The 24,129-nt window shown below is 36.5% G+C and overlaps 1 protein-coding gene across 1 annotated transcript in view; it reads right to left on the bottom strand.

Annotated features, from left to right (window-relative positions):
• Positions 1-20,871: 20,871 nt before the first annotated feature.
• Positions 20,872-24,129, bottom strand: part of Gucy1b1 (guanylate cyclase 1 soluble subunit beta 1) — a 54,078-nt gene continuing 50,820 nt past the window's right edge. Inside the window, exons 12-14 of the mRNA XM_070012997.1 lie at positions 23,698-23,852; positions 23,309-23,435; positions 20,872-22,273 (exon numbers count right to left, since the gene is read on the bottom strand). Coding sequence (XP_069869098.1) covers positions 22,250-22,273; positions 23,309-23,435; positions 23,698-23,852 — 306 coding nt within the window. The 3' untranslated portion in view covers positions 20,872-22,249. The remainder of the gene's footprint in view (positions 22,274-23,308; positions 23,436-23,697; positions 23,853-24,129) is intronic.

Consider the following 24,129-nt stretch of genomic DNA (forward strand, 5'->3'; position numbering starts at 1 on the left):
TTTCTGGTTCAAAATGAAAATGTTCTCTTCAAAATACTTTTAGATTTAGAATAGTTAATTCATTGTTATGTGAATATATGTTGTAGTTTGGGGAGTTTAATAAAAATCATTGAAAATATCTGTTTCTTTACATGTACACCTATTTAATATCTATTTTATCTTTAACAAATAGTTACTGCTTGACTTTGTTTTCATTTTATTTCCAGCACCTAGAAAAGTAACGCCTACAGGGCAAACATTTCTTATATTTTAATAAATGAATTGGCATTCTTTATGAGTAAATATTTAAACTATACCCAATAAACCATTTAGCATAGACAGGATAATTGCTTATGTAGGAAATAGTAAATATAATCCACGCTTTATAAACTATCTGACAACTTTCACTGTTTGAATTTTTTTCATCTATCTATATAGTTAGTTGTTTGTTCCTATCATTTGGATCTACATTTTTTATATAGATGAAAAGTTGAAATAAAGATGTAATTGAAATGAAGTTGAATCTGTAATATACTGGTTGTGAACATTGGTTTAGCATGCCTTTCCTAGTAGTTTCAGCTGCTTATTTATTTAGAGAGAAAATTCCTTCAGAGTTCCAGTAGTTACACCTTAGACAATCTTTCCACCTCCCAGAATACACAGTCAATGGTGAATTTTTCATATCTTCTTTGACAGATTTAAGAAATAATAATAAAATGAAATAAGTTATGTTCAGGGCTGGAGGTATAGCCTAACGGTCATGGGATTTTTGTTTTTGTTTTTGTGGGAGTTTTTTCGTTTGTTTTTTTGGAGGTCATGGGGCTTGAACTCTGGACCTGGGCACTGTCCCTGAACTCTTCAGCTCAAGGCTACTGCTCTATCACTTAAGCCACCATGCCACTTCCATTTTTCTGGTGGTTTATTGGAGATAAGAGTCTCACAAACGTTCCTGCTCCTGTTGGCTTTGAACCATGATCCTCAGATCTCACCCTCCTGAGTAGCTAGGATTACAGGTGTGAGCCACCAGTGCCCAGCGTGCCAGTGTTTATTCTTAGCATATCTGCATATGACATGCCCTAGGTTCAATTCCCAGTATCAAAAAAAAAAAACATTCTGAAGTTGTTCTGTATAGGATTACTTCATTACATTCTCTTCTAGGCCACATGAAAATAATTCCTAAAAAAAAAATCTCAGAATGTTTACAAATACAATTATAGATCTATACAACTACCCTGAAAATTAGACCAATATAGTCTGATGGTTCAATAAAGGTAGGAACATGTACATCTTACGACTTAGTGGTCTCAATACTGATAAATATTCCAATAAATGAGACATGCTGAGACATCCATAATCTGTATATCCACTTATAGTTGATGGTGCAAAATCATTCTATGGAAGACTACACAGCAGAGAAATGCTGTGGGTAAATACTCCACAAAACTAGTGTGAGATCCTAGGAAAAAAGGAAGAAACAGGTTTTAGAAAAGAGCAAAGGACAATAAGCATAAAAGATAGCAGCTTTTGTGGGAATGTAAACTTGTTCAACCACTTTGGAAAGCAGTATGGAGGTTCCTTAAAAGACTTCACATAGATCTCCCCTATGATCCAGCAATCCCACTTTTGGGCATTTACCCAAATGTTTACAAACAAGACCACACTAAAGCTACCAGCACAACTATGTTTATTGCAACATTATTTACCATAGCTAAGATATGGAACCAACCCAGATGCCCCTCAGTAGATGAATGGATCAAGAAAATGTGGTATATATACACAATGGAATTCTATGCCTCCATCAGAAAGAATGACATTTCCCCATTTGTTAGGAAATGGAAAGGTTTGGAAAAAATTATATTAAGTGAAGTAAGCCAGGCCGAAAGAAACATAGGTCCCATGGTTTCCCTTATTTGCAATATCTAGTATAGGTATGAGTCAAGAGGAAAAGGTCAGATAATGTGATGTTAGGAAAATGAACCCTTAAATATATATTTTAATGTTTTCGTTTCTTTCATGCATGTGTTTCTAACGCATTTATTAGATTATTTCTTTGTTGCTTTGTATGTCCCTCCCCCACAGTGTAACCCCCGCTTTCACTATATTTGATGTCAGTATAACATGTGGAGGAGATGGGGACAAACAAGTCGTTTAAGGATTCAGGTGGACCTGTTGCAACAATGAGAAGTACAAAATGTCATGTCAAAACCAGCTTTACAATGTCGGTGTGGGGGGGGAGGGGGGTATGATTGGGTGGGGGGGAGGGGGGAGGCTGGGAAGGGAGGTGAAGGGTAAACAAAGGAGGAGGCTGCAATGCTTGGTAAGAAATGTATGCATTATCCTGCCCATGTAATTGTAACCCCTCTGTACAGTATGTTCTCAAATAAAATAAAATAAAAAAAAGATAGCAGCTTTTGCATAAATTAAACATGCACACATTCAGACCACACACACACTTAAGCGAAGACACATTTATAAACTAATTTAAGGAGTGTGAAAAGAGTAAGGGCTTTGAGGGGTCCTATAAGGATGCAAAAGTAATAACAAAGCAAAGATCAAGGTAACAAATATGGATACAGACTGCAGACAGAAAGGGTGGTAGAAATAAAAAAATGAAACTCAGCAGAATTAATCACAAAATCTACATGGTATAAAAAAACTGAAAGGAAAGAACAGAGAAAACACAGTATAATTATGGTTACTATGATACACCATATTAAAGAGCCAGGAAATACATGGAGTGAATACATTTAGTATCATCATTATGGGCAAAGTTTATTCCAGAACACAAGGTGAGACGTCCACTATATACAACAAAAGTTGCTTTCAGCAAACAGGTATTAAGCCTGCAGAACAGAGAATGAAGCACAGGTGTAAAGGCTGCAGAATAAGAATGAGGCATAGGTGTGACTCCCACAAGAAAGACAATGATGCACAGGCAACTACAGTTGAATGGGGCTGGGACAAACAACTGCCTCTAATGTGGTAATGTAAGAATGGGGAGATGGGAGACTGCTCCAGTCTCCAAACTTTGAGCACTGAATATATTAAGTGTCACAAGAGGAAGGAACCAGATTAACTGGAATGCATAAGTATAAAAAATCCATTAGCATTTTATTTACTAGTATACAAATAATCATTTAAAAAGTATACATGGTGGATACATTTGAAAGATTGCTTGTGGTGGGAAGTGAAATAGGAAGTGAAGAGATTATCTAGGAATAAATAAATCAGATATCTGGGCTAATGATGAGAGTATAATGTGAATGGCTAGCTCATGCCTCTGCCTCATGGTCCTGAAAATAAAATAAGAGATGGAGCTGCAAAGCCATGTTTTGTTGACACTTGAAAAGAATGATGTGTCGGGCTAATGTTACCACAGGCAATTATCAGGCATTTTGGAATATAGCTCCTTACTTCCTACACTACATCCCATTGTTTATCCAACTTAACTACTCATATTTTTCTTGCGTTTGTAGTATATAGTGAACATCTTGAAACACTTTGAACTATTAAAAAACAGACTTCATGAATATTGTTTTGTGCTTACATAGTAGTAAGGAGCAGAATATTCCAATTTTGGGATTGATGAGGTTAGCATTGTAAAAAGTACTATTTTTATGATTCTTACTAATTTATCTTCCTATAATCCTCTGCTATGAAAATAAAAAAGAATAGGTGTTTTTGAAAGATAGTAAATGGGATTAATGTCATGGAAGAGCTAGTTAAGAATGGAGATTCTTAGATTTAAACTTCACTTTCCTTAATCCTGGAGCCAACTGAAATAGAAAAAAGTGTTATACAAATGGGACTGACTTCAGGATGTCAACTTATTATGGAGGAAGAACTTTGGGAAAACATTTGTATTGGGGATTTTGTAAGACTCCTGGTGCCAAATATCCAACCATAATCTGTGTTTAAAGGACCAAAATCATAAACACAGATCACCAAACATAAATGGTAGGTTTTGAATGATACAATTTTGATATCTGAGCAAATGGGAAAATAGTCTGAAAAAAGGACAGAGTGAAGGAAACCCTTGGGTTGGTTGATCACTCTAGTGCCAGTGAAATTACTAAGGAGGGAAGAGGGGAAAAAATGAAGCACAAAACAATCTGAAACTGATATTGGTGGTGTTCAAAGCAACAGTATAAAAAATAATGGACCTTGCTCTGTCCTAAAGGTCCTCATTTGGAAACATAGTGTTTCCTTGTGAGGTTACTACTTTATCACCTCTTACTACTACTTACAGCATCTGAATATATTAAAATGTTTCTATTTGTTACTGTACTTTAAAATACATAAATTGTGTATTTTTGACCTATTTAAGTTGAGAAATGTATTATATCGTCCTTTCTTTCTGTTGAATTATTTTTGTGGTCTAAGTCCTCACATGAAAAATATTTCAAGAAAATTAGCAGGGCACAGGTGGCTCACACCTGTAATCCTAACTACTCAAAAGGCTGAGGTCTGAGAATTATAGTTCAAAGCCAGCCCAGGCAGGAAAGTCTGTGATACTCTTATCTCCAATTAACCACCAAAAAACTGGCAGTGGTGCTGTGGCTGAAGAAATAGAATGCTCACCTTGAGCTGAAAAACTCAGGCAGGAACAGCACCCAGGTCCAGAGTTCAAGCCCCATGATCAATACATGCTTAAGTTTCAAAATATTTGTTGTAAAAATAAAAGTTTAGAAAAGATGAGCTACTAGAATGGTGAGGAAGTGACAGATCTGAATCCCTTAGTCTGTGTTGCTAGACAGACATTGGAGAGTACGTGTGGAGCGATCCCTTAGCAAATGTTGGTAGCTTGGATTTGTATTTTCACGGTGTGTCTGCAAATTACCACTTACAGTAATTTAGGGGAGAGTAAACTGAAAAGTTGGAAATCATTTTGGATGAAAAGACAATAGTCATATGGTGAGAATCTTTGAATTATTTTACAAGATCTTCACACTACAGCCAATTGACCAAAAGCCACAACTCTTAAATGAAGCAATCAGATTGAGGTTGGTGCCAGATGGGATTAATAGACAATATAGTTCCAAGTATTGGTGGGGAATATGGGAATATTGAAACGTGAACATCCACAGGTCATGTGGTCCACAGATACAACATCTAAAAATCAATGTAACAGTATTTAGACACCTAATTAATACCCAGCAATTTTCCTCTTGGATACTATATGTATGCGTTATTGCACACACATACCCACACACACAAACACCCACACCCACACCCACACCCACCCACCCACCCACCCACACACACACACACACACACACACACACACTGGGTGCTTAGACTTAGTGAAGCCAGAAGACAGAAGAAGCAATTGTCATAAGAAGAGTCCTTTGCTGAGTACTGGACTCCCTGTGATTAAGTAGTTTAGAAATTTAGTATAGTAATAATTTTCTTTCCTCTTTCCGTGTTTACTAAATTGACCTAGTAATTTTTGTCTAAGGTGTTTCTTTGATTTTGATTGTTTTCTTCAGATTGTGTTCCTCCCTTTAACATTTTTTGTAATGCTGTATTAGTGATTATGAATTCCTTTAAGGTTTTGGTTTCAGCATCTAATGTGAATGATAACTTTGCTGGATAGATCAGCTTGGGTTGGCAGTTGTTGATCTTCAGTTCTTGGATTATACCATTCCAGGCTCTCCTTATGTTGAAGATTTGTGTGGAGAGGTCAGCAGTAATTCTGATTTTCTTTCCATTGTAATATAACTCCTTCTTTAATTTTGCTGCATTTAAAATAAATTCCTTGTTATTCACATCTAATGTTTTTATTTTTACTATGTCTAGAAGTGTTTCTTTCTGAATCCAGACTACTGACAGTTCTATCTGCTTCTGTTCTGCAGGTGAGATTTTACCTCTCAAAAGTGAGGAAGTTCTCAGATATTATTCTATTGAATAGGTTTTCAATGCCATTACTGTTAAATTATTTTCCCTCAATGATCCCAATTATGCATGATAATTATGCATGATAATGATGCCAATTAGCAGACTTTGCTAATGCCTGGACTTCTATTTGGTAGGTTCAGAATGTTTTTTCCATATTTTTGACTTTTTTGTTCTAACTCCTCTGTTTTATCCTCAGCTTCTGAAATTCAATTTTCCATTTCACTTCTTCTGTTACCTATGGATTCCACTGTGGTTTGCATTGTAGAAATTGAACCTTTTGTGGTTTGGAGATCACTTCTAGTATTGTCCATTTCATCTGGGAGTCTTGTATTTTCTTTGTTATTTCTTCTTTATGCTCTTGAAGTTGATTTTGCACTTCCCCTTTTATTTTATCGACCATTTCTGTCATCATTTGTTTAATGGTTCTTTTGTCTTCCCTCTCCTCTTCATTTTCACTGGAGTTCTTCCCTTGGATTGTTGTTGGCTGTTGGATTTGGTTTATTATTTTGATTGCTCATGAATCTTGTAATCTTTCATTGTGATTTAGGCATTTGATTGAGAGCTTGTCTGGGCCATGGTCCCAGCTTGGTCTGTTTGCGCCTGACAAGTGGCAGCCTTCACTTGGCCTGGACTAATTCACACTGGGTAGGCTAGCCTACACTGGGTCCCTGGGCCAGCAAATGCCTGTGTGTGTGTGTGCTTGGCCCTGAGCTAGTTGGGGAAGCTTGGTCAGGTTTGCAACGGGGACTGGAAAGGTTAGGTTCAAGTCTCCAAGACGGACGTGCACCGGGTCACCCCCACGGCCAGACTGTTCCAATCTCAGGGCTGCTCCCGCGGTCAGGTTACTCCAGCCATTGGACTGCTTCTGTCGCCTGGTTTGCTAGGCTACTCCAGGGGCTGGCTGTTCCTGCCTCACAGATCATAGGCCTCTCCAGCTTCCTTGCCACTTCCACTGCTGAGCTGCTGGGCACTCTCAAAGTTCCTCGGTGTTAGGTTGAACAGTGGTGCCATGGGAGTTCTCCAGGGCTGAGTATCACGGTGGTTCACTGCTGGTCTCTGTCTCTCCGTGCACTGTCTGTGCTGTCGGAGTTCTCAGAGTCAGAAAGTTAGCTTTGTATGTCCCTCCCCCACAGTATAACCCCTGCTTTCAATATATTTGATGCCAGTATAACTTGTGGAGGAGATGGGGAAAAACCAGTTGTTTAAGGATACAGGTGGACCCGTTGCAACAATGAGAAGTACAAGTTGTCATGTCCAAAACGAGCTTTACAACGTCGGTGGGGGGGGGGGGGAGGGGGAAGGGGGGGAAGGAGAAGGATTGGGATTAGGGGGGAGGAGGGAGGCTGGGAAGGGATGTGAAGGGTAAACCAAAGGAGGAGGGTGCAATGCTTGGTAAGAAATGTACGCATTATCCTGCCCATGTAATTGTAACCCCTCTGTACAGTATGTTCACAAATAAAATTAAATTAAATTAAAAAAAAAGAAAGTTACAGTCTGCTGGTGGGGTTTTGGAGGCCAAGGCAGCTGCCAGAAGCTTTTGCGGGATGGGGACTAGGGGAGAGATTTTTGTAATTTTTTGTCCTTATGTGTAGAAGTTATGAGGGATTTTTTTTCTTCTCAGTTTCCATGACTATCGCTTCTTTATATATTTGATGTTGTCAGTCTTTTGGGAAACAGTGCATGTGAGGAATCCCAATCTCTGGTTAGAGAGCTGGAGCAATTCCCTATTGTTTGACTGCCATCTTACTCCCTCCTACAAAATACAGAAAATTAAGAAAATGGCAGGAAACACGACACATCTCTCTATAATAATCCTACGCATTAATGGACTCAATTATCCAATCAAAAAAATAAGAATAGCAGGTTGGATCAAAAACCAAGATCCATCCAATGTTTGCATTCTGATTGGGGTTATTTTTTAATTGATTAAAGCTTCCACTAATTATGATATATGTATGCTGGAACTATGTCAAAATTAAAGAATAGGATATTAATTAGACCAAAGAAGGAGGAAATTTATGCGTAACAAACAAATCTCAGATACATAGAAAATGACTTCCTCATCCTGAGAATGCACATCCTGAGAATGCACACTCTTAGCAGAAGCTTTAATGGAAGGCACAGTTAATGACATTTATTCATCACATACCATCAGAGGTCACAGTTGGAGATAAGCACTTGATCTAAAAACTCAAGAATGTAAGCCTTTTATACTTAGCCTTTTATGCAGCTATCATTAAGACTTCTTATTATACACCATGGCTGGTCACAGACTGGCCCTTGTAATTGCTGTTCTGTGATCCACATCTAGTTCCATCATATTTTTTTGTTAGTCATGCTTCAATCCCCTGTCTGTTTTTCCTGCCCTAAATCCTGCTCTTCTGTGTTTGTCATAGAGTTATAGAAAAAAAGTCCAAGGAGTTTTATACTTCTCTGCTCAATTGACTAAAACTTTGTCAACTGAAACAGGTTGATCTAGTATCAAAGCACAAACTAAGCATGCATCTGTGCTACTTATTTCTGATTGGAGTGGGTTCATCATGCTCAAGGTATCTTGAACAATAGCCTCCAGCTGCCTACATTCTTGCAATAGTTTGGATACTTACTCTTTTACTGTGGCCAAATTTTATACATCTTTATCTCAGAGGTGGAGAGGATAAGTACAGTTTCCATGCAATGGATTGCCCCAAGGAGGACATTTAAACTTTCCCAGTGTTTGAAATCATGTTGGACAATGGTGAATGTAGTCTTGCTCCTCAAGTGTCATATGACTGGCTAGGTTTTCTTGAGAATTGGGGGAGCAACACAGATTCTGATTATCCCTTACCTTGACCCTGATACCTGTCAAGCTTCATAATCAGTTACAGTAGCACAGTAATTAAATGTACAGTAGTTAAAAAGAGTTGTATATCTGATATAAGTTAAATTCTGTTTCCTTAAAAAAGTCTTTTCTTAAGGACTTTACATATCAAGTAACTTTGACTGTCAGTGGTTGATGAGCCAGAAGATCAATATTGGTCAAGTTCACAGAGAAGGATGTGTGGTAACCAGAGTAAGAACTTCTGCTTTCCCTGAAGTCAGAAAGGTTCCACTGGAGTAATTCTGGAACATTCTGTTAAACTCAAGTCAAATAAAAATTGTTCCTATGCACAGAAGGGTGCAAGACTTCTTGGAGTCACCTTTGCATAAGTCACTTTCCTTTTATACTTTGGTAATATTCCTGTCAAGTGCAGAAAGAGTAGGCTGGGTTGACAGTGAAAGTACAACCCTTAGCAGGAACACAAATAAAAAGAAAAAATAGAATGTGGGTGGCAATTGAATGATGAACTAGATCTTTATAAAAAGCCATGACTTTGTCAAAGATAACAGGTGCCATTTAGAGCTTGTTAATTGCTCCTCATTAAAATAAAAATTGCAAAAGAATTGTCAAGTTAAAAAACCTGAACTTTTTCTTTTCTCTCAAAATACTAACGTGCTAAAATTAGTAACTTACAAAAAGGTCTTATTTCTTTTTCTTCAATCTTTTCCTAAAATTTACTCTTGTCAAAGTGATTTTTCTTTATTCCTTTTCTTACCTCCATTTCCATTATGCTATAGTACATGGAGTGTTAAAATTCATATTAAAACTACATATTATGAATCAAAAGAGAACCAATACATATATTTTTTTCCTTCAGCCAACCATCACTTTCTCCTTCAACTACTGTTTCTTTATGAAGTGTCCCACAAAAGGCTCATGTGTTGAAATCTTGGTTTCTAGCTAGTGTATTTAATTACTGAGAGGTGACTGGATCGTGAGACAGCTTCTTCAGTAAATGGTGTTGGCAAAATTGGTTAAACATCTGTAGAAAACTAAAGCTAGATCCCCATACATCACCCTGCACCAGAATCAACTCCAAATGGATAAAAGACTTCGAAATAAAAGCCGACACCCTGAAAACATTACAGGAAAGAATAGGAGAAACTCTAGGCTCCTTGGCAGAGGCTGAAATTTTCTTAATAAAGACCCAGAAACACAACAAATCAAAGAAAGGTTGGACAAATGGGATTGCATGAAACTGCAGAGCTTCTGCAGGGCAAATGACATAGCTAGCAAGATCAATAGAAAGTCCACAGACTGGGAGAAGATCTTAATTAGCCATACAACGGACAAGGGCCTCATATCTAAAATATACTTGGAACTCAAAAAATTAAATCCCCCAACAACAAATCCTCAAAAAAGCAACTGTCCAATAAATAAGTGGGCTAAAGACTTAAAAAGAGACTTCTCTGAAGAGGAAATAAGAATGGCCAATAGACACATGAAGAAATACTCAATTTCTCTAGCCATAAAAGAAATGCAAATCAAAACAACATTGTTATTCCACCTCAGCCCAGTTAGAATGGCTATAATCAAGAAATCTAGTAAGAACAGATGCTGTAGGGGATGTGGCCAAAAGGAAACCCTACTGCATTGTTGGTGGGAATGTAAACTTACTACTTTGGAAAGCAGTATGGAGGTTCCTCAAAAGAATCCACGTAGGGCTCAGCAATCCCACTTCTAGGCATTTACCAAACGATCACAAAAAGACCATACTAAAGCTACCAATGCAACTATGTTTATTGTAGCACTATTCACCATAGCTAAGATATGGAAACAACTCAGATGCCCCAAAGTAATGAATGGACAAAGAAAATGTGGTATATAGACACAATGGAATTCTATGCCTCCATCAGAAAGAATGACATTGCCCCATTTGTTAGGAAATGGAAAGACTTGGAAAAAACCATATTAAGTGAGTAAGCCAGACTCAAAGAAACATCGGCTCCATGGTTTTTCTTATCTGCAATAACTAGTATGTGTCTAGGACAAGCAGAAGAGATCAAAAGCTATGTACATATGATCATATAAGATGATGTTAAGTGAAATGAACCCCAAGATAGGGACATAAGAGACTTTAATCTTTCTTGCTGTTCTTTTTAATGTATTTATATTGTACTATGTGATTTATTTTGTTTCTTTGTATGTTTTCCCCCATGGTATAAGCCCTGTTGTCACTGTATTTGATTCCAGTGTCCTGCATCTTGTATATACAATTTTCTAATTTAAGGAGGGGAAGGGAAATAACAAAATGCTGAAATAAGGATACAGGATGACCCATTGTAACAATGAGATGTACAACAAGATACTATGTTGAAAATGAACTTTACAACTTTGTGGGGGAGGAGGGAGGAGTTGGAGAAGTGAGGAGGAAAGGAAGGGAAGGGGAAAAACAAAGGAGGGGGTAACGATGGTTGGTAGGAAATGGACTCATTACCTTGCTCATGTAACTGTAACCCCTCTGTACATTATCTTTACAATAAAATATCTGTTTAAAATTTAAAAAATTCATATTAAATGTACATATTATGAATAAAAAAATAAATAAGTATATATTTTTTTCTTCAGCCAACCATCACTTTCTCCTCCAACTATTCTTTATGAAGTATCCCACAAAAGGCTCATGTTTTAAAATTTTGGTTTCTAGCTAGTGTATTTAATCACTGAATGGTGATTGGATCATGAGTGTTCTGATCTAACCAAAATATTAATTTATGCCATTATGCATTATTATGCATAAATTATGCATTATTGGAAGGTGATGACAACGCTTGGATGTAAGACCTATTTGAAGGACCCAGGCGAGTTATTTGGGACTTTGTCTTGTCCTAGACCCTTCCCTTGAACCCTCTGATTCTTGTCCACCATGAGATGAGCAACCATAATCCACCATGCCTTTTTGCCATGATGTTAAGCCTTGCTAGACCTGGAAACTCTGAGCCAAATGACAATGAACTGAAACTGGACTGTCTCATTTTGTATCAGTAAGTTTTCATAGGAATGAAAGCCTAACTTATAAAACTACCCAGCTAATTCTCTTCTGCTATTCTTATAACTAAAAAAGTTGATTCAATTTTCTGATAAAGAAAAGCAGATCATCAAATTTAAGACAAGTTCAAATTTAGGGCAATTTCATTTCTTGCAGAAGAGTGGATCAGTAGCCTAGACTGTATCTTGTTCAAAATCTATTAATGTCATATAACTGCTGTACAAAATATGGATGAATTTAGATATGTCAAAATCATTTTCCTTTTTTGGTACTTTTTGAAGTTTAGCTGAAACAACTTTTTAAATTTAAAATTCATATATCATTACTGACTCACATTTATATCCCACATCCTATTGTTTTTAGACTGTATTAGTACAAACTACCCTGGTAGTTTTCTAAACAGATTTAAAAATTATCTTTTGGAGAGATAATAGTTACACTGACCCCTTGAGATATGAATGCCCAGTTGAGTATTTAATATACTGTTCTCTACATAAAGTACTGCTTGCTACAAAATGATATACTTTAAAAATCATCATTGCACACACACACACACACACACACACACACACACACACACACACACACACACACACAGGGGCACATGTGGATGTGATACCATGCAAAAAACTTAAAACACAAGTCAATCTTAACTCCAAAATCTTTACTGCCTATTATCCTCCAAACTTCTTTTACAGTTGCTGGTGTTTTAATTTACAGCCTCACACCATTTGGTTTGCTGATTCTGCCAATATTCTACTACTTGACACATATCATAAGCTTTCATTTTTTTTCTGGGTATTTAGAAAATGGAGTCTCATAGGCTTTTCTGCCAAGGCTGTCTTTGAACAACAGTTCTCTGGATTGAAGGCTCCTGAATAGCTAGATTACAGGAGTGAGCCACCAACACTTCGCCTGGCTGCTGTGGTTATTTTAAGGTGGAGTTTGCTTTTTTTATTCTCCTAGTTCAGCCTTGGTTTCAGCCGTCTTAGTTGTCCTTTTCTACATTGATGGGGACTGCAGACATGTGTCTCTGCACCTAGCCATTGTGCATCCCCTGTAGCTGGGATAACAAGCACTCACTACTGTGTCCAGGTTTTAGCCCCAGGTAGGCCTATAATAAACTCTAGACATCTTTTCCCAAGTAGTTAGGATTAGAGACTTAAACCACCAGTGCAATCCTCTTTGAGAGATGAGGTTTCTTTGACAGACAAATAGGTCTTCTTGCCAGATCCTGAACTTGAATTTTAGGCACTTCCTAAAACTTTCAATATCTTCAGGCTCTGCCTTTCCAGTTAATTGCAGGACACAATTTCTTTAGGGATTACCCTGTCCACTTGCAGGCAGAGTCCAATATATAAGGAACAGAGGGTTCAGGAGCTGGATAGCCTCGGTGTATGGGTTTTTTTACATAAAAGAAAGGAAATGTCTTCAGTTATATTACTGTAACTCAATTAATTCTGAACTGTATGTCATGACAATGTTGAGTTTATGTGTGATGTCTGACCAAAGCAAGACAACATTATTTTTATAATATGTATATATATTTATATATACATACATACGCACATATAGTAAATATGTTATAAATATGCATGCCATATATATGAAATATATTTTGTAAATATACATGTTGTATATGTACACAGTATTGTAAAAACCTTTGAAGGTTATATGTATATATTATATATTATAAATATAATATGTAATATATATTATACACTATTTGAGCCACACCACCATATAGATAATATGTAGATAACATATATCATATTATATATATGTTATTTTCCCTTACATATTTCAGTATTATTTCCTTGTTAACTATGATATGTTATTTAGCAGTTATATTTTGAGCTGTTTGTTCCATGTTGTAAATTCCTCTTGTCTTAACAGGACTCTATTTTTCAAGATTTTGGAAATTTTCTTCTATTTGTCAACTTTAGTTAACATATTCTCCTATTCTAGTACCCCCATGATTCTCAGTTAGGTTTTTTAATGGATTCTTGAAGTTCTTATGAATTCCTTTCATGTATCTTTGCTCTTTTTTTCCTGTATTTTATTTTATTCTTCCTATTATTTCTAATTTATCTTTTGTTGAAGTAGCTTTTACTTTATTTTTTATTTCTTGGATTTCAATTTGATCTTATTTTCATATTCTATTTGTTTATTGAGATTCTTTTCATTTTTACATTGATATATTTACTTATTTGTGAATGTTTTCTTTGAACTCTTTAAACTGTCTAAATGTATTTTCTTTGAGCTCTTTTAGTAGATTAGATGCTCTTTTAGCATGTTTGATATTAATTTAGCTTTCTATCTATCTTCTCATTGGATTACTTTGTTAGCTTGTATCCTCTTTGATTTTATGAAAATGCTTATAAACATCCTTTTTCATTTTATTAAACATCCTGATCATTTCTTTGAGTTCCATGTGGAAAGTTTCCTTCACTTCAGTGTCACTCTGATTCTTAACTGTGATGTTAGTGGTGTCTGGTGATAGATGTATTTCCTAATGTTCTCAGCTTCTTCATGTTTCTGAGACAGGTTTTGAAGGGAAATTGTGTACTAGGCCTTATTCATCTGAAATCTTCCCTTTTGGCTAGTCTCTACATTTTCACAGAGTTGGGTATTAGCTGGTTTGATGTGCTGCTTCTCTCCCTACAATTGCTTGGGGCTGTACCTCAATTCTAACATTTATTTACCCAAACTTCAACCAGATTTTAATAAAGAGAGGATATGGTTATTAATTATGCCAGCACAACCAACAATTACGCTTTCAGGACTATAAGATATTTTTATTATACTGTTGGGAGGTTACAAAGATAAGAATAGTAGATATAGGGCTAGGAAGGTGGATCAGTGGTATAGCGCTTGCCTTGCATGCATGAGGCCCTGGGTTCGATTCCTCAGCACCACATAAGCAGAAAAAAAAAGCCAGACTTGGCGCTGTGGCTCAAGTGGTAGAGCACTAGCCTTGAGGTGACAGCGCCCAGGCCGAGTTCAGGCCCACAACTGGACCCCACCCCTCTCAAGAAAAAAAATAGTAGATATAGAACTTAACTATTGAGAGAAATGAGAGCAGAGAAGAGGAATGTTAGATGGTAGTAGGTACCTAACACCACATGTATCTGAACAGATTTTGTGGAGCGGGGAGACGTCAGAAATTACAGAGGAGCAGTAACTTTGAGAGTGATAGTCCACATATAAAAACAAAGCCAGGTGACTTGAGGGGCTGAATGAGGTTGGAGGAGATGGAGGAGCGTGTGAAAAGGGTGAACATTGATCAAGATGCATTGTAGCCGGGTGCCGTTGGCTCACGCCTGTAATCCTAGCTACTCAGGAGGCTGAGATCAGAGGAACACGGTTCAAAGCCAGCCTGGGCAGGAAAGTCCATGAGACTCTTATCTCCAATAAACCACTAGAAAACCAGAAGTAGTGCTGTGACTCAAGTGGTAGAGTGCTCGCCTTGAACCGAAGAATTGAGGGATAGCGCCCAAGCCCAGAGTTCAAGCCCCATGACCGACATTTAAAAAAATTCATTGTAATTATAAACTGACATTTGAATTGAAACTTCTTTGTACATCTAGTTAATGATAATAAAATTAAAATAAAATAGCATAATAGAGAATGTAAAAAGTAATAACCCAGAGAAAGAGGGAGTTAAAACAATCCATTAGTGAAACACAAGAGGAAAAAATAAAGAATGAAAGGGAAAAATAAAAATGAAAATAAAATTTGTTTTCTTAGTTATCAAGATGAGATTTGCTCTCAGCTCTGTTCTATGCTCCAAGAGGCTTAGCTCCTTCTGAACCAGAATGATGAAAGGGTTGAACATTAATCAAGATGCATTGTAATTATAAACTGACAGGTTGAATTGAAACTTCTTTGTACAACTAAATATAATAAAATTAAAATGAAATAGCATATTAAAGAATGAAAAAGTGATAGCCCAGAAAAAGAGGAAATTAAAATAATCTATTAGTGAAAGACAGGTGGAAAAACTAAGATAAGAACAAAGAGAGAAAAAATAAATAAAATCATCTTTCCTAGTTATCAAGGATGAGATTTGCTCTTGGCTCTGTTGTATCTTCCAAAAGGCTCAGTTCTTCCTGAAACAGATCCTGTAGGAATCTGGGGTAAGCAAGTGTAAACAGTAACCAGCTATTAGAGGGAGAAACAGAACTCTTGCCTTTCCCTATTCTAGTTACTCTTAAGTGTGTCTTGGTGGTTCTCTAGAATAAGACAGATGGGAGAAAAATCTCTAGCTTTTTTGCCTCTTAGATCTCTTTTGTCATGGTAGCTCACAGGGATTAACCCTCTGTGTCACTCTTAATTCAGACATTTTCTTTAGAGATTGTGTAAGAGTTTTTTTTTTATTATTATGAAGTACTGGGAAGTTTTTCCCAGTGCTTTTAGCTGGAGAAATGCACCTAGGATCCTTTAATGATCACCTTGAGATTGCCTCTTGAGATCATACCCTCCCAGCCTGGCCACCTGTGATTTAGCTACTGTATAATAAGGGACTCTGGTGTTGAGATATGACACTGCACTTTCCTTGTGAGACCACAGGTACTATGTCTCTCCCAGGTCAGGGACTCTGCCTTGCCTCATCCCACTGATTCTCTCTTGTGACAGAGACATCTGCTAGGTTCTTCTGAGTCACTAATACACAAAATATTCAAGAATAACTTAATGCTATGCAAATATTCCCAATGAGTAGAAATGGTCTTCTGCACACAGGCAAGAGCATTCAGTTGACAACCAAGATAAACTTTTCCTGAAAGAAACTATGTTTTCTTGAAATTTTGCCTTTGCTTTTTTAAGTAATTGCACCATTTGAATCTCCCTTGAATCTCCCATATTTCAGTTCATAAATTTGTATATACTTGCATACCAATCTAACTTCTAAGGTTATATGTTAATTTGAGCTTCCACATACAAGAGAAAATATGCATTCTTTGTCTCTCTAAACTTGACTTACTTCAGTTAAAATAATTTTTCTAAGTCTTTTTTATTTCTTTACAATTGATACAATATTATTCTTTCTAATGAATGGATGAATAAAATTCCATTGTATATATATATATATGTATATATATATAATATTTTCTTGACCTATTTGTCCTTTGAGGGGCATCTGGACTGATTTCATACCCTGGCTATGGTGAATAGTGCTGTAATAAATATGGTAGCGCTGGTGGCTTTACTGTATCCTGTCTTGGTTTATAATCGTTTGGAGAAATACCCAGGAGTAGAATTGCTGGATCATAGAGTAGCACACAGAAACAGGTACTTGAAAGGGGTGATAGGGAGTCCAAGAGAGAGGTTATGATGAACAAAGAAAAGAAGAGTGGTGAATAAAGTAAAGAATTCAAAATATATCCTACAAAATTAAGAAAATTCAGGGAAGGACTGGGTAGGGAGAGATTATGAGAATGTTGAAAGGGGCAACACTACTGAAGATGCATTGTATTCATAACTGCTTTGTTAAATGACAACTTCTTTGTACAACTTCTTAAATAATAAAAACATATATAAAGCCAAGAAAAAAAAAATGTATGCTCCTATTGTTTTCAGCCCTTCAGTTCCAAACAGCATTCTCTGCTGCCCTCTAGAGGGTAATGAGCCATTAGAGAGACTGATGGAAAACAAAATAGGTAAGCAAAGGAGAAATTATTTTCCCTTTTCAGTGACAAAGAAAATAGAGCATAGTGTTTGGTGAGTGAATAATAGATTTAAACAAAATGAAATTAAAAGTCTTGAAATACATATCCATGTATCCAAATTCATTTATAAAAATTTAAAACTATGTGTGCCTTAATTAGAACTGGTAAAGTGTTATTTTTACATTTTGTCTTAATTGCTGGACGGGGTTTTTCATTTGGCATGTATCAAGGTTCATGAAAGACAAAAATGTATTATCATATTTTTCTTGTAGAGCCTTTTGATTTCTCATGATGTGAGCTGTCCATGACTTAACTTTAATATTATGTTATCAATGATTTGCAAATTTTTGTTTTATGAATTATCTATCCAGTATTCCAAATCCTCTTATTCCTTTGTTGTAATTCATTTTTCCAACAATTCTAGTAAGTGGCTATTATAATCCTGTGTTTATAATGAAAAGACTTGGCTATGGAAAGATTAGGTGACTTCATTAATATCCCAGAACTGGTGGTTGTTTGGAAAGTCAAGCTAGGTTGGATAAACTTGCAAACAGACAAATGAAGTTCAACTCTTTTTCTTAATGAATTTTATTGTAAAAATAGTGTACAGAGGGCTTACAGTTACATGAGTAAGGTAATGAGTACATTTTTTACCGAGTGTTGTTACCTCCTCCTTTGTTTTTCCCTCTTCCCTCCCTACCTCCCCAACTCCTCCCTCCTTCCCCGTTATAAAGTTCGTTTTCAACATTGTGTCTTGTATATCTCATTGTTACAATGGGTCAAACTGTATCCTTATTTCAGCATTTTGTTATTTCCCTTCCCCTCCCAAATTAAAAAAATGTATATACAAGATGTAGGGCACCAACATCAAATACAGTGAAAACAGCAAAAAAAATTACATAGTACATTTTAAAGAAGTGTTAATCTTTCTACATACATCATTCTATCACACCATCATAGTCCTTGGGGAGATCAGTGATTTCTCTTTTAAATAGATTGACAAGAACGTAAAATCTGTTTGATATTCTTGCCATTCCTCTAAACTCTATTCGTTTGAAGGGTACCATCATCAACCCATCAACCACTAACTCGTCATTACCTCTCTCTTTGGCTATCTACTCCCCATTCACTTTGGCTCATCCATGACAAGGTACTTTTAGTTTTGCTTCTGAATAATTCCATAAGCCACTATATTGCCCTTACTTGAACAAGTCTATGCACCAAATACAAAAATGCCAGTTTTAGCTGGGTGCTAGTGGCACACACATGTGCAAACCCTAGCTATTTAGAAGTCTGAGAACTGAGGATCCAGGTTTGAAGCCAGGCTGAGCAGGAAAGCCCATGAGACTCTTCTCTCCAAGTAACTAGCAAAACAAAACAAAACAAAACAAAAACAACAACAACAACAAAAAACAGACGCAGAGCTGGGGCTCATGTGGTAGAGTGGTAGCCTATAATAAAAGAAGCTCTGGGACACACACACACACACCACCACCATCACCACCACCACCAACAACAACAACAATAACAGTAACAACAAACCCTCCAGTCTTTCCTCGAAACACAAATTAATAATGGCATTTTAAAGGCATCTCATCTCTAATCCCAATCATTGCCCTCTTTCCCTTTAAATACAATTCCTAGAGATTTCATCTAAAAGACTGTCTCCTTCCTTTCAGTCAAAAAATAGTCAAGTAGTTGTATCCAGTGAAAGAATTATTTTATCCTTTAGGGTAAGAAAGCAGACATACAGATGAAAATACACAATATATTGCAAATATTGTGGGTCAATAGTGTAGGCAGTGTGTATCCTAAAAGAATCCAAGAAATTTCCAGATTAAGATTTACGAAGACAAGTAAAAGCCTGCAAGCAGTACTGTCTTCCACACAGAGCAAGGCACAGAGTTACAAACAAAGCCACAACAGATAATCTTGTAAATGTGACAATACTTTAAAAATTGTCCTCACAATCTCTTCCCCCTCACTTATTTTCGTATACTAATTACACAGTGTAGGATTTCATTTTATTTCCATCATGCTTCTGAATCCCTTTCAAGTAGGTTTATTATGATTTTTTTTTCATATATACACAAAATGGGTTTCAGTCATATGTGCTTCCCTCCCATGTACTCTCTTTTGCTCCTCTCACAACCATTGGTTCTTTCCCCAAATAATCTCCCATTTATGTTCCATTGCATTTTTCTTTAAATTCACTGTCTATGAAAGAAATCATGCAGTAGTTGTTTTCTAAGGGATGCAGACAATGAATAGCAATTAAGCGAGTTTCTCATCAGTAAAGCAATTAGTATTTGTAAAAGGTCCTTCTGGTGGTAATTTATGAATTTAGATAGAAAACAGACAGAAAATTCTAACAATTTTTCAATTTGAGGATGGTGAGTACCTGAACTGGATAAAATAGACATTTAGAAACAATGGAGATGTAGAAACTGGAATGTAAGTTATTCAGAAGCAGAGATCTTTTGCTCATGATGTATCCTGTGTTAGTCAGCTTTATGCTGCTATCATAAAATATCTGAGACAACTGATGTAATAAAAAAAATGATGTAGGGCGCTGGTGGCTCATGCCTGTAATCCTAGCTACTTGGGAGGCTGAAATCTGAGGATAACGGTTCAAAGCCACCCCGGGCAGGAAAGTCCATGAGACTCTGATATCCAATAAATCACTAGAAAACTGAAGGTGCCTCTTTGGCTCAAGTGGTAGATCCCTTGCCTTGAGCTGAAGAACTGAGGGACAGCGCTCAGGCCCAGAGTTCAAGACCCACAATAGACCAAAAAAAAAAAAAAAGATGTTATGTTTTCAATCCACAGTCTCCTGGCCCTGTTGTTTTTGGGATTGTCATGAGGTAGCAGATGATGGAAGCACTGTATAACAGATGGGAAGCAATGTTCATGAGAGAGAAAGGGCTCCAGACCCAGAATCCAAATCATGGACACATCTTGAATGAGCCAATGATTTCTACTAGGCCTCTTCTTCTTAAGCAGTACTAAGCCATTTGAGATCCTTGGGGAACAGCACAGATTCACAACTATAGCATAGCCCCCAGTCACCAAGGACAGTGACTACCAAGAATAATGTCTTCATTCCGGAGACTGATGCAAGAGAATTGTAAGTCCTAGATGAGTCTGAGCCAACAAACACAAGAGACTATGATCTCCCATTAACTAGCAAAAAAACCTGAAAGTGAAGTTGTTGTTCAAGTGGTAGAGTACCAACCTTGAGAGAAAAAAGGTGAGAGAATGAGCCCCAGTACTGTCATGCATATACACATGCACATGTGTGCACACACTCACAAGCCTTTAATAATGTTAATAATTAATAATTCCTAAAAGGAATAACATATAACTATAACAATAAAGAATTAAAATTTATAATATGTAAGATTATAACATGCTTCTGCAATATGGCATTAAAAATTACACGTTAGTATCATTGTATTGAAAAAATTGTCTAGAGACAAGTGGAAAAAATAATTTATTGTCAATTCTTTTATACATCAACATGGAACATTTATACATTTATGGAATAGACTGATAGGAAACACTAAATTTAGGGACAGACATTTTCACATATAAGTATACTATATTTTTCTGAAGATAGATATTAATAAATTATTAGTGACATTATAAGAGCAACAGGCCTTTTATTCCAATAACACATTCTATGTTGAAATTATACTGACTTTCCTGAACATGATGCCCTGGATAAAATCGCATTCTAAGCTAAGGAAAGGAAGCTCATTTCTGGAAATAGAAGGTCAAGAATGGCTCTAATAACGGTATCCTGGCAGTGCATTTCCAGCCTTATTCCTGGGTAGATTTGAAAGCCCTAATGTCTACCCAACATGAAACAGTAAATTTCAGTAAAAGCTGTGAGTAGCTAAGAAAATTTATGTCATTACTTTATTTTGTTGTTGTTACAGTCCTGGGACTTAAACTCAGGATCTAGGTGCTGTCCCTGAGCTTCTTTGCTCAAGTCTAGTGCTCTATCACTTGACCACAGCTCCATTTTTGGTGTTTTCAGTGGCTAACTAGAGATAAGAGTCCCACAGACTTTCCTGTCCGTACTAGCTTCCAACTACAATCTTCACATCTCAGCCTTCTGAGTAGCTAAGATTACAAACATGAGTCACCAGTGTCCAGTGAAATGTAAATTTTATTACAATATAAATGATCTCACTTCAAACAAATTATGATTGCTACATGACTTGAATCCAATGATTTAATCATCATAATGTGTATTATATTTTCAAAAGAAAATTAGCATACTTTAAAATAGTCACTCTTTCCTTAGCATGGTATTAATTCTTACTTTGGAAGTCTGAAAATAAATATCATCTTTTCCTAAAACTTAGATTCACTCCATTACAAAATGATTTCTATAATGATATACACCAAATATGATATAAAGTTTGTTCTAGGTTATAGTCATTAAAATATACATATACATATATATGGAGCATTAAACAGATTTGGTGAAGCATGATTATATACATACACACACAGCAAAATACTCTTCCATTTTATTTAAATTCAACAAATATTTATTGGATGCCTACTACTTGCAGGCATCACCAGTTAAGGTAATCCTTGCAGTAGATTTTAAGACACATGAAATTCACATCATCCACATTAAAAGCCACTTTACATAATATACGAAAATCTTAAAAATAATCAAAGCAGAGTGAATACTGAACAATGGATAGTATGAAATTGTCTTAGGAGTACAGGGAAAAAATCAAAGAGGACAGTCAAAAAATCAGAATCTTATCCTTGGCTTGGTGTGTGGAGATCACAGAATCTTCATCTGCAGGCCTCCATCCCAAGGGAAGAGGTTCAGTTATCATCTTGATTTATTTCCTTTAAAGAGTGGAAGGAATGTGGTTTTAATTTGCAATGATCATAAAATTTACAGTGTCCCCTAAATACAGACTTCCCTCACAATGCTGTCTGTAGGCACAGCCAGCATTAAAATTATGGGGCAAATTATCCTTAGGACCACCCAACTAAGATGGTGCACATTTACATCTCATTGGTAAACATGTCAAGCTCATGGGTAAACTGCTGAGAGTAAAACCAACTGAAAGAAGACAAATATTTAAAAAGCTACCATTCCATTCCCCTCAAGACTGGATTGTAGGAAAAGAAATATGATCTAGTCTCATTGCCTCTAAAGAACCAGGGGGTCAACAAGAGACCAAATGTCCCTGATTTCTGATATGACTCCCCATTCCTCATAGGGAACAGAATCCAACCAGCCATGATCTTGGGGAAGAAGCCAGTATAAGTGGGAGAATGTCCTCAGGACAAAGCGTTCTGGCTAGAGTTAGAGCCACAGTATTCTAAGAATCTAAGGGACTTCCTTCCAGAACTGTTTTGATTCTTTCAAATTATAAATCACTCTTCTCACTAGAAGAAACTCCCAAGGGACTTGGCTTTGAATCTGTTCCCATGGGGAGACACTGCAGCCCTAGGAAATGTCTTAGGCTTGATGGCTAAGGAAAATGCCCATTAACTGCAGCCCTTCCTTGATGGGTCTGGGGATCTCAGAACCAGTTGAGGGAGTAGAGGAGAAAAGGGCTGAGCTTGTTCCTCTCAGTCCACTTACCTCAGTCATTTTTGAGCTGGGTTACAGAGAAAGAGCAAAACTCAGGTATGATCTATCTACCGTTTTGCTTTGAATTTCATTACCAAGACTGGCAGCCATAAAATGTTCCTTAAAAGTATGCATTGTTGTAACTAGGTCATTCAAGCTGCAATTATTTCCACCAGGTTACTGAAGAGTTAATTTCTGAAAGAATTCTTTCCAAATGAAGTCTGTGTTCATTGATTATGGTGGACTCCCTATTTTCTCATTTCTCTTAGAAATGAGAATTACGCTGAGATTAGTCATACCTCTGTCCCCGTGCTTTTTCTGGATAAGAACCAGACTTGCATTGGTTCTTTTTTGCCCTTCATGGACACAGGGCCTCTGTGCTCCAACTGAAATTGGGGATCTGAATTTTCTGGAGACATAAGGCACCTAAAAGACAGGACAGAAGGAATATAGACAGAAGTAGAGTAAGATTGTATAGAGACTGGAAACATTAAAAACATATTGCAGTCTTATTTAAAGGCATTAATGCTTTAGAAACAATGGTCATGTCATGTAAGGATTTCTTATCTAATCATTTAAAACAGAAACAATGACAGTCTAAAAAAAAAAAAAACAAAAACATCCAGTTAACTCACATCAAAGCACGTTTTCCCCACAACTCAGTAAATACCAGGACTATTTCTCTTACCTGTATGTGTATTCAGACACATTAATTTTCCCCTTTTCTCCTGTGGTTTCTGTTCTGCTAGTGAGGTTGACAGTGTTTCCAAAGAGACAGTATCGAGGCATTCTCTGTCCTATGACACCGGTCACCACCTCCCCAGTGTGTATCCCTATTGTTATCTGCAGAGACCAGAACTTGACTTCAATAAGTGTCAACTTACTTACTTACATCTGACATTTTGCTTTCTTTATATTACAGAATAATGTAGATATGATACAAAACAGAATAACTATGTATGAAAACCACACACCTACTCTAGACTACTCTCCATACCCTTACCAAACTTCTGTCTCCCAAGAGAAATATTTAAAGATGATGATGATTATTATTTTAACTATTAAAGATGTGATTAGAACACCTTGTATGAGATGCAGGAAAGTGATTAATAAAACAAAA

Source organism: Dipodomys merriami, unplaced genomic scaffold (genome assembly GCF_024711535.1).
Source record: "Dipodomys merriami isolate MVZ:Mamm:240054 unplaced genomic scaffold, mDipMer1.0.p SCAF_9, whole genome shotgun sequence".
NCBI lineage: Eukaryota > Metazoa > Chordata > Mammalia > Rodentia > Heteromyidae > Dipodomys > Dipodomys merriami.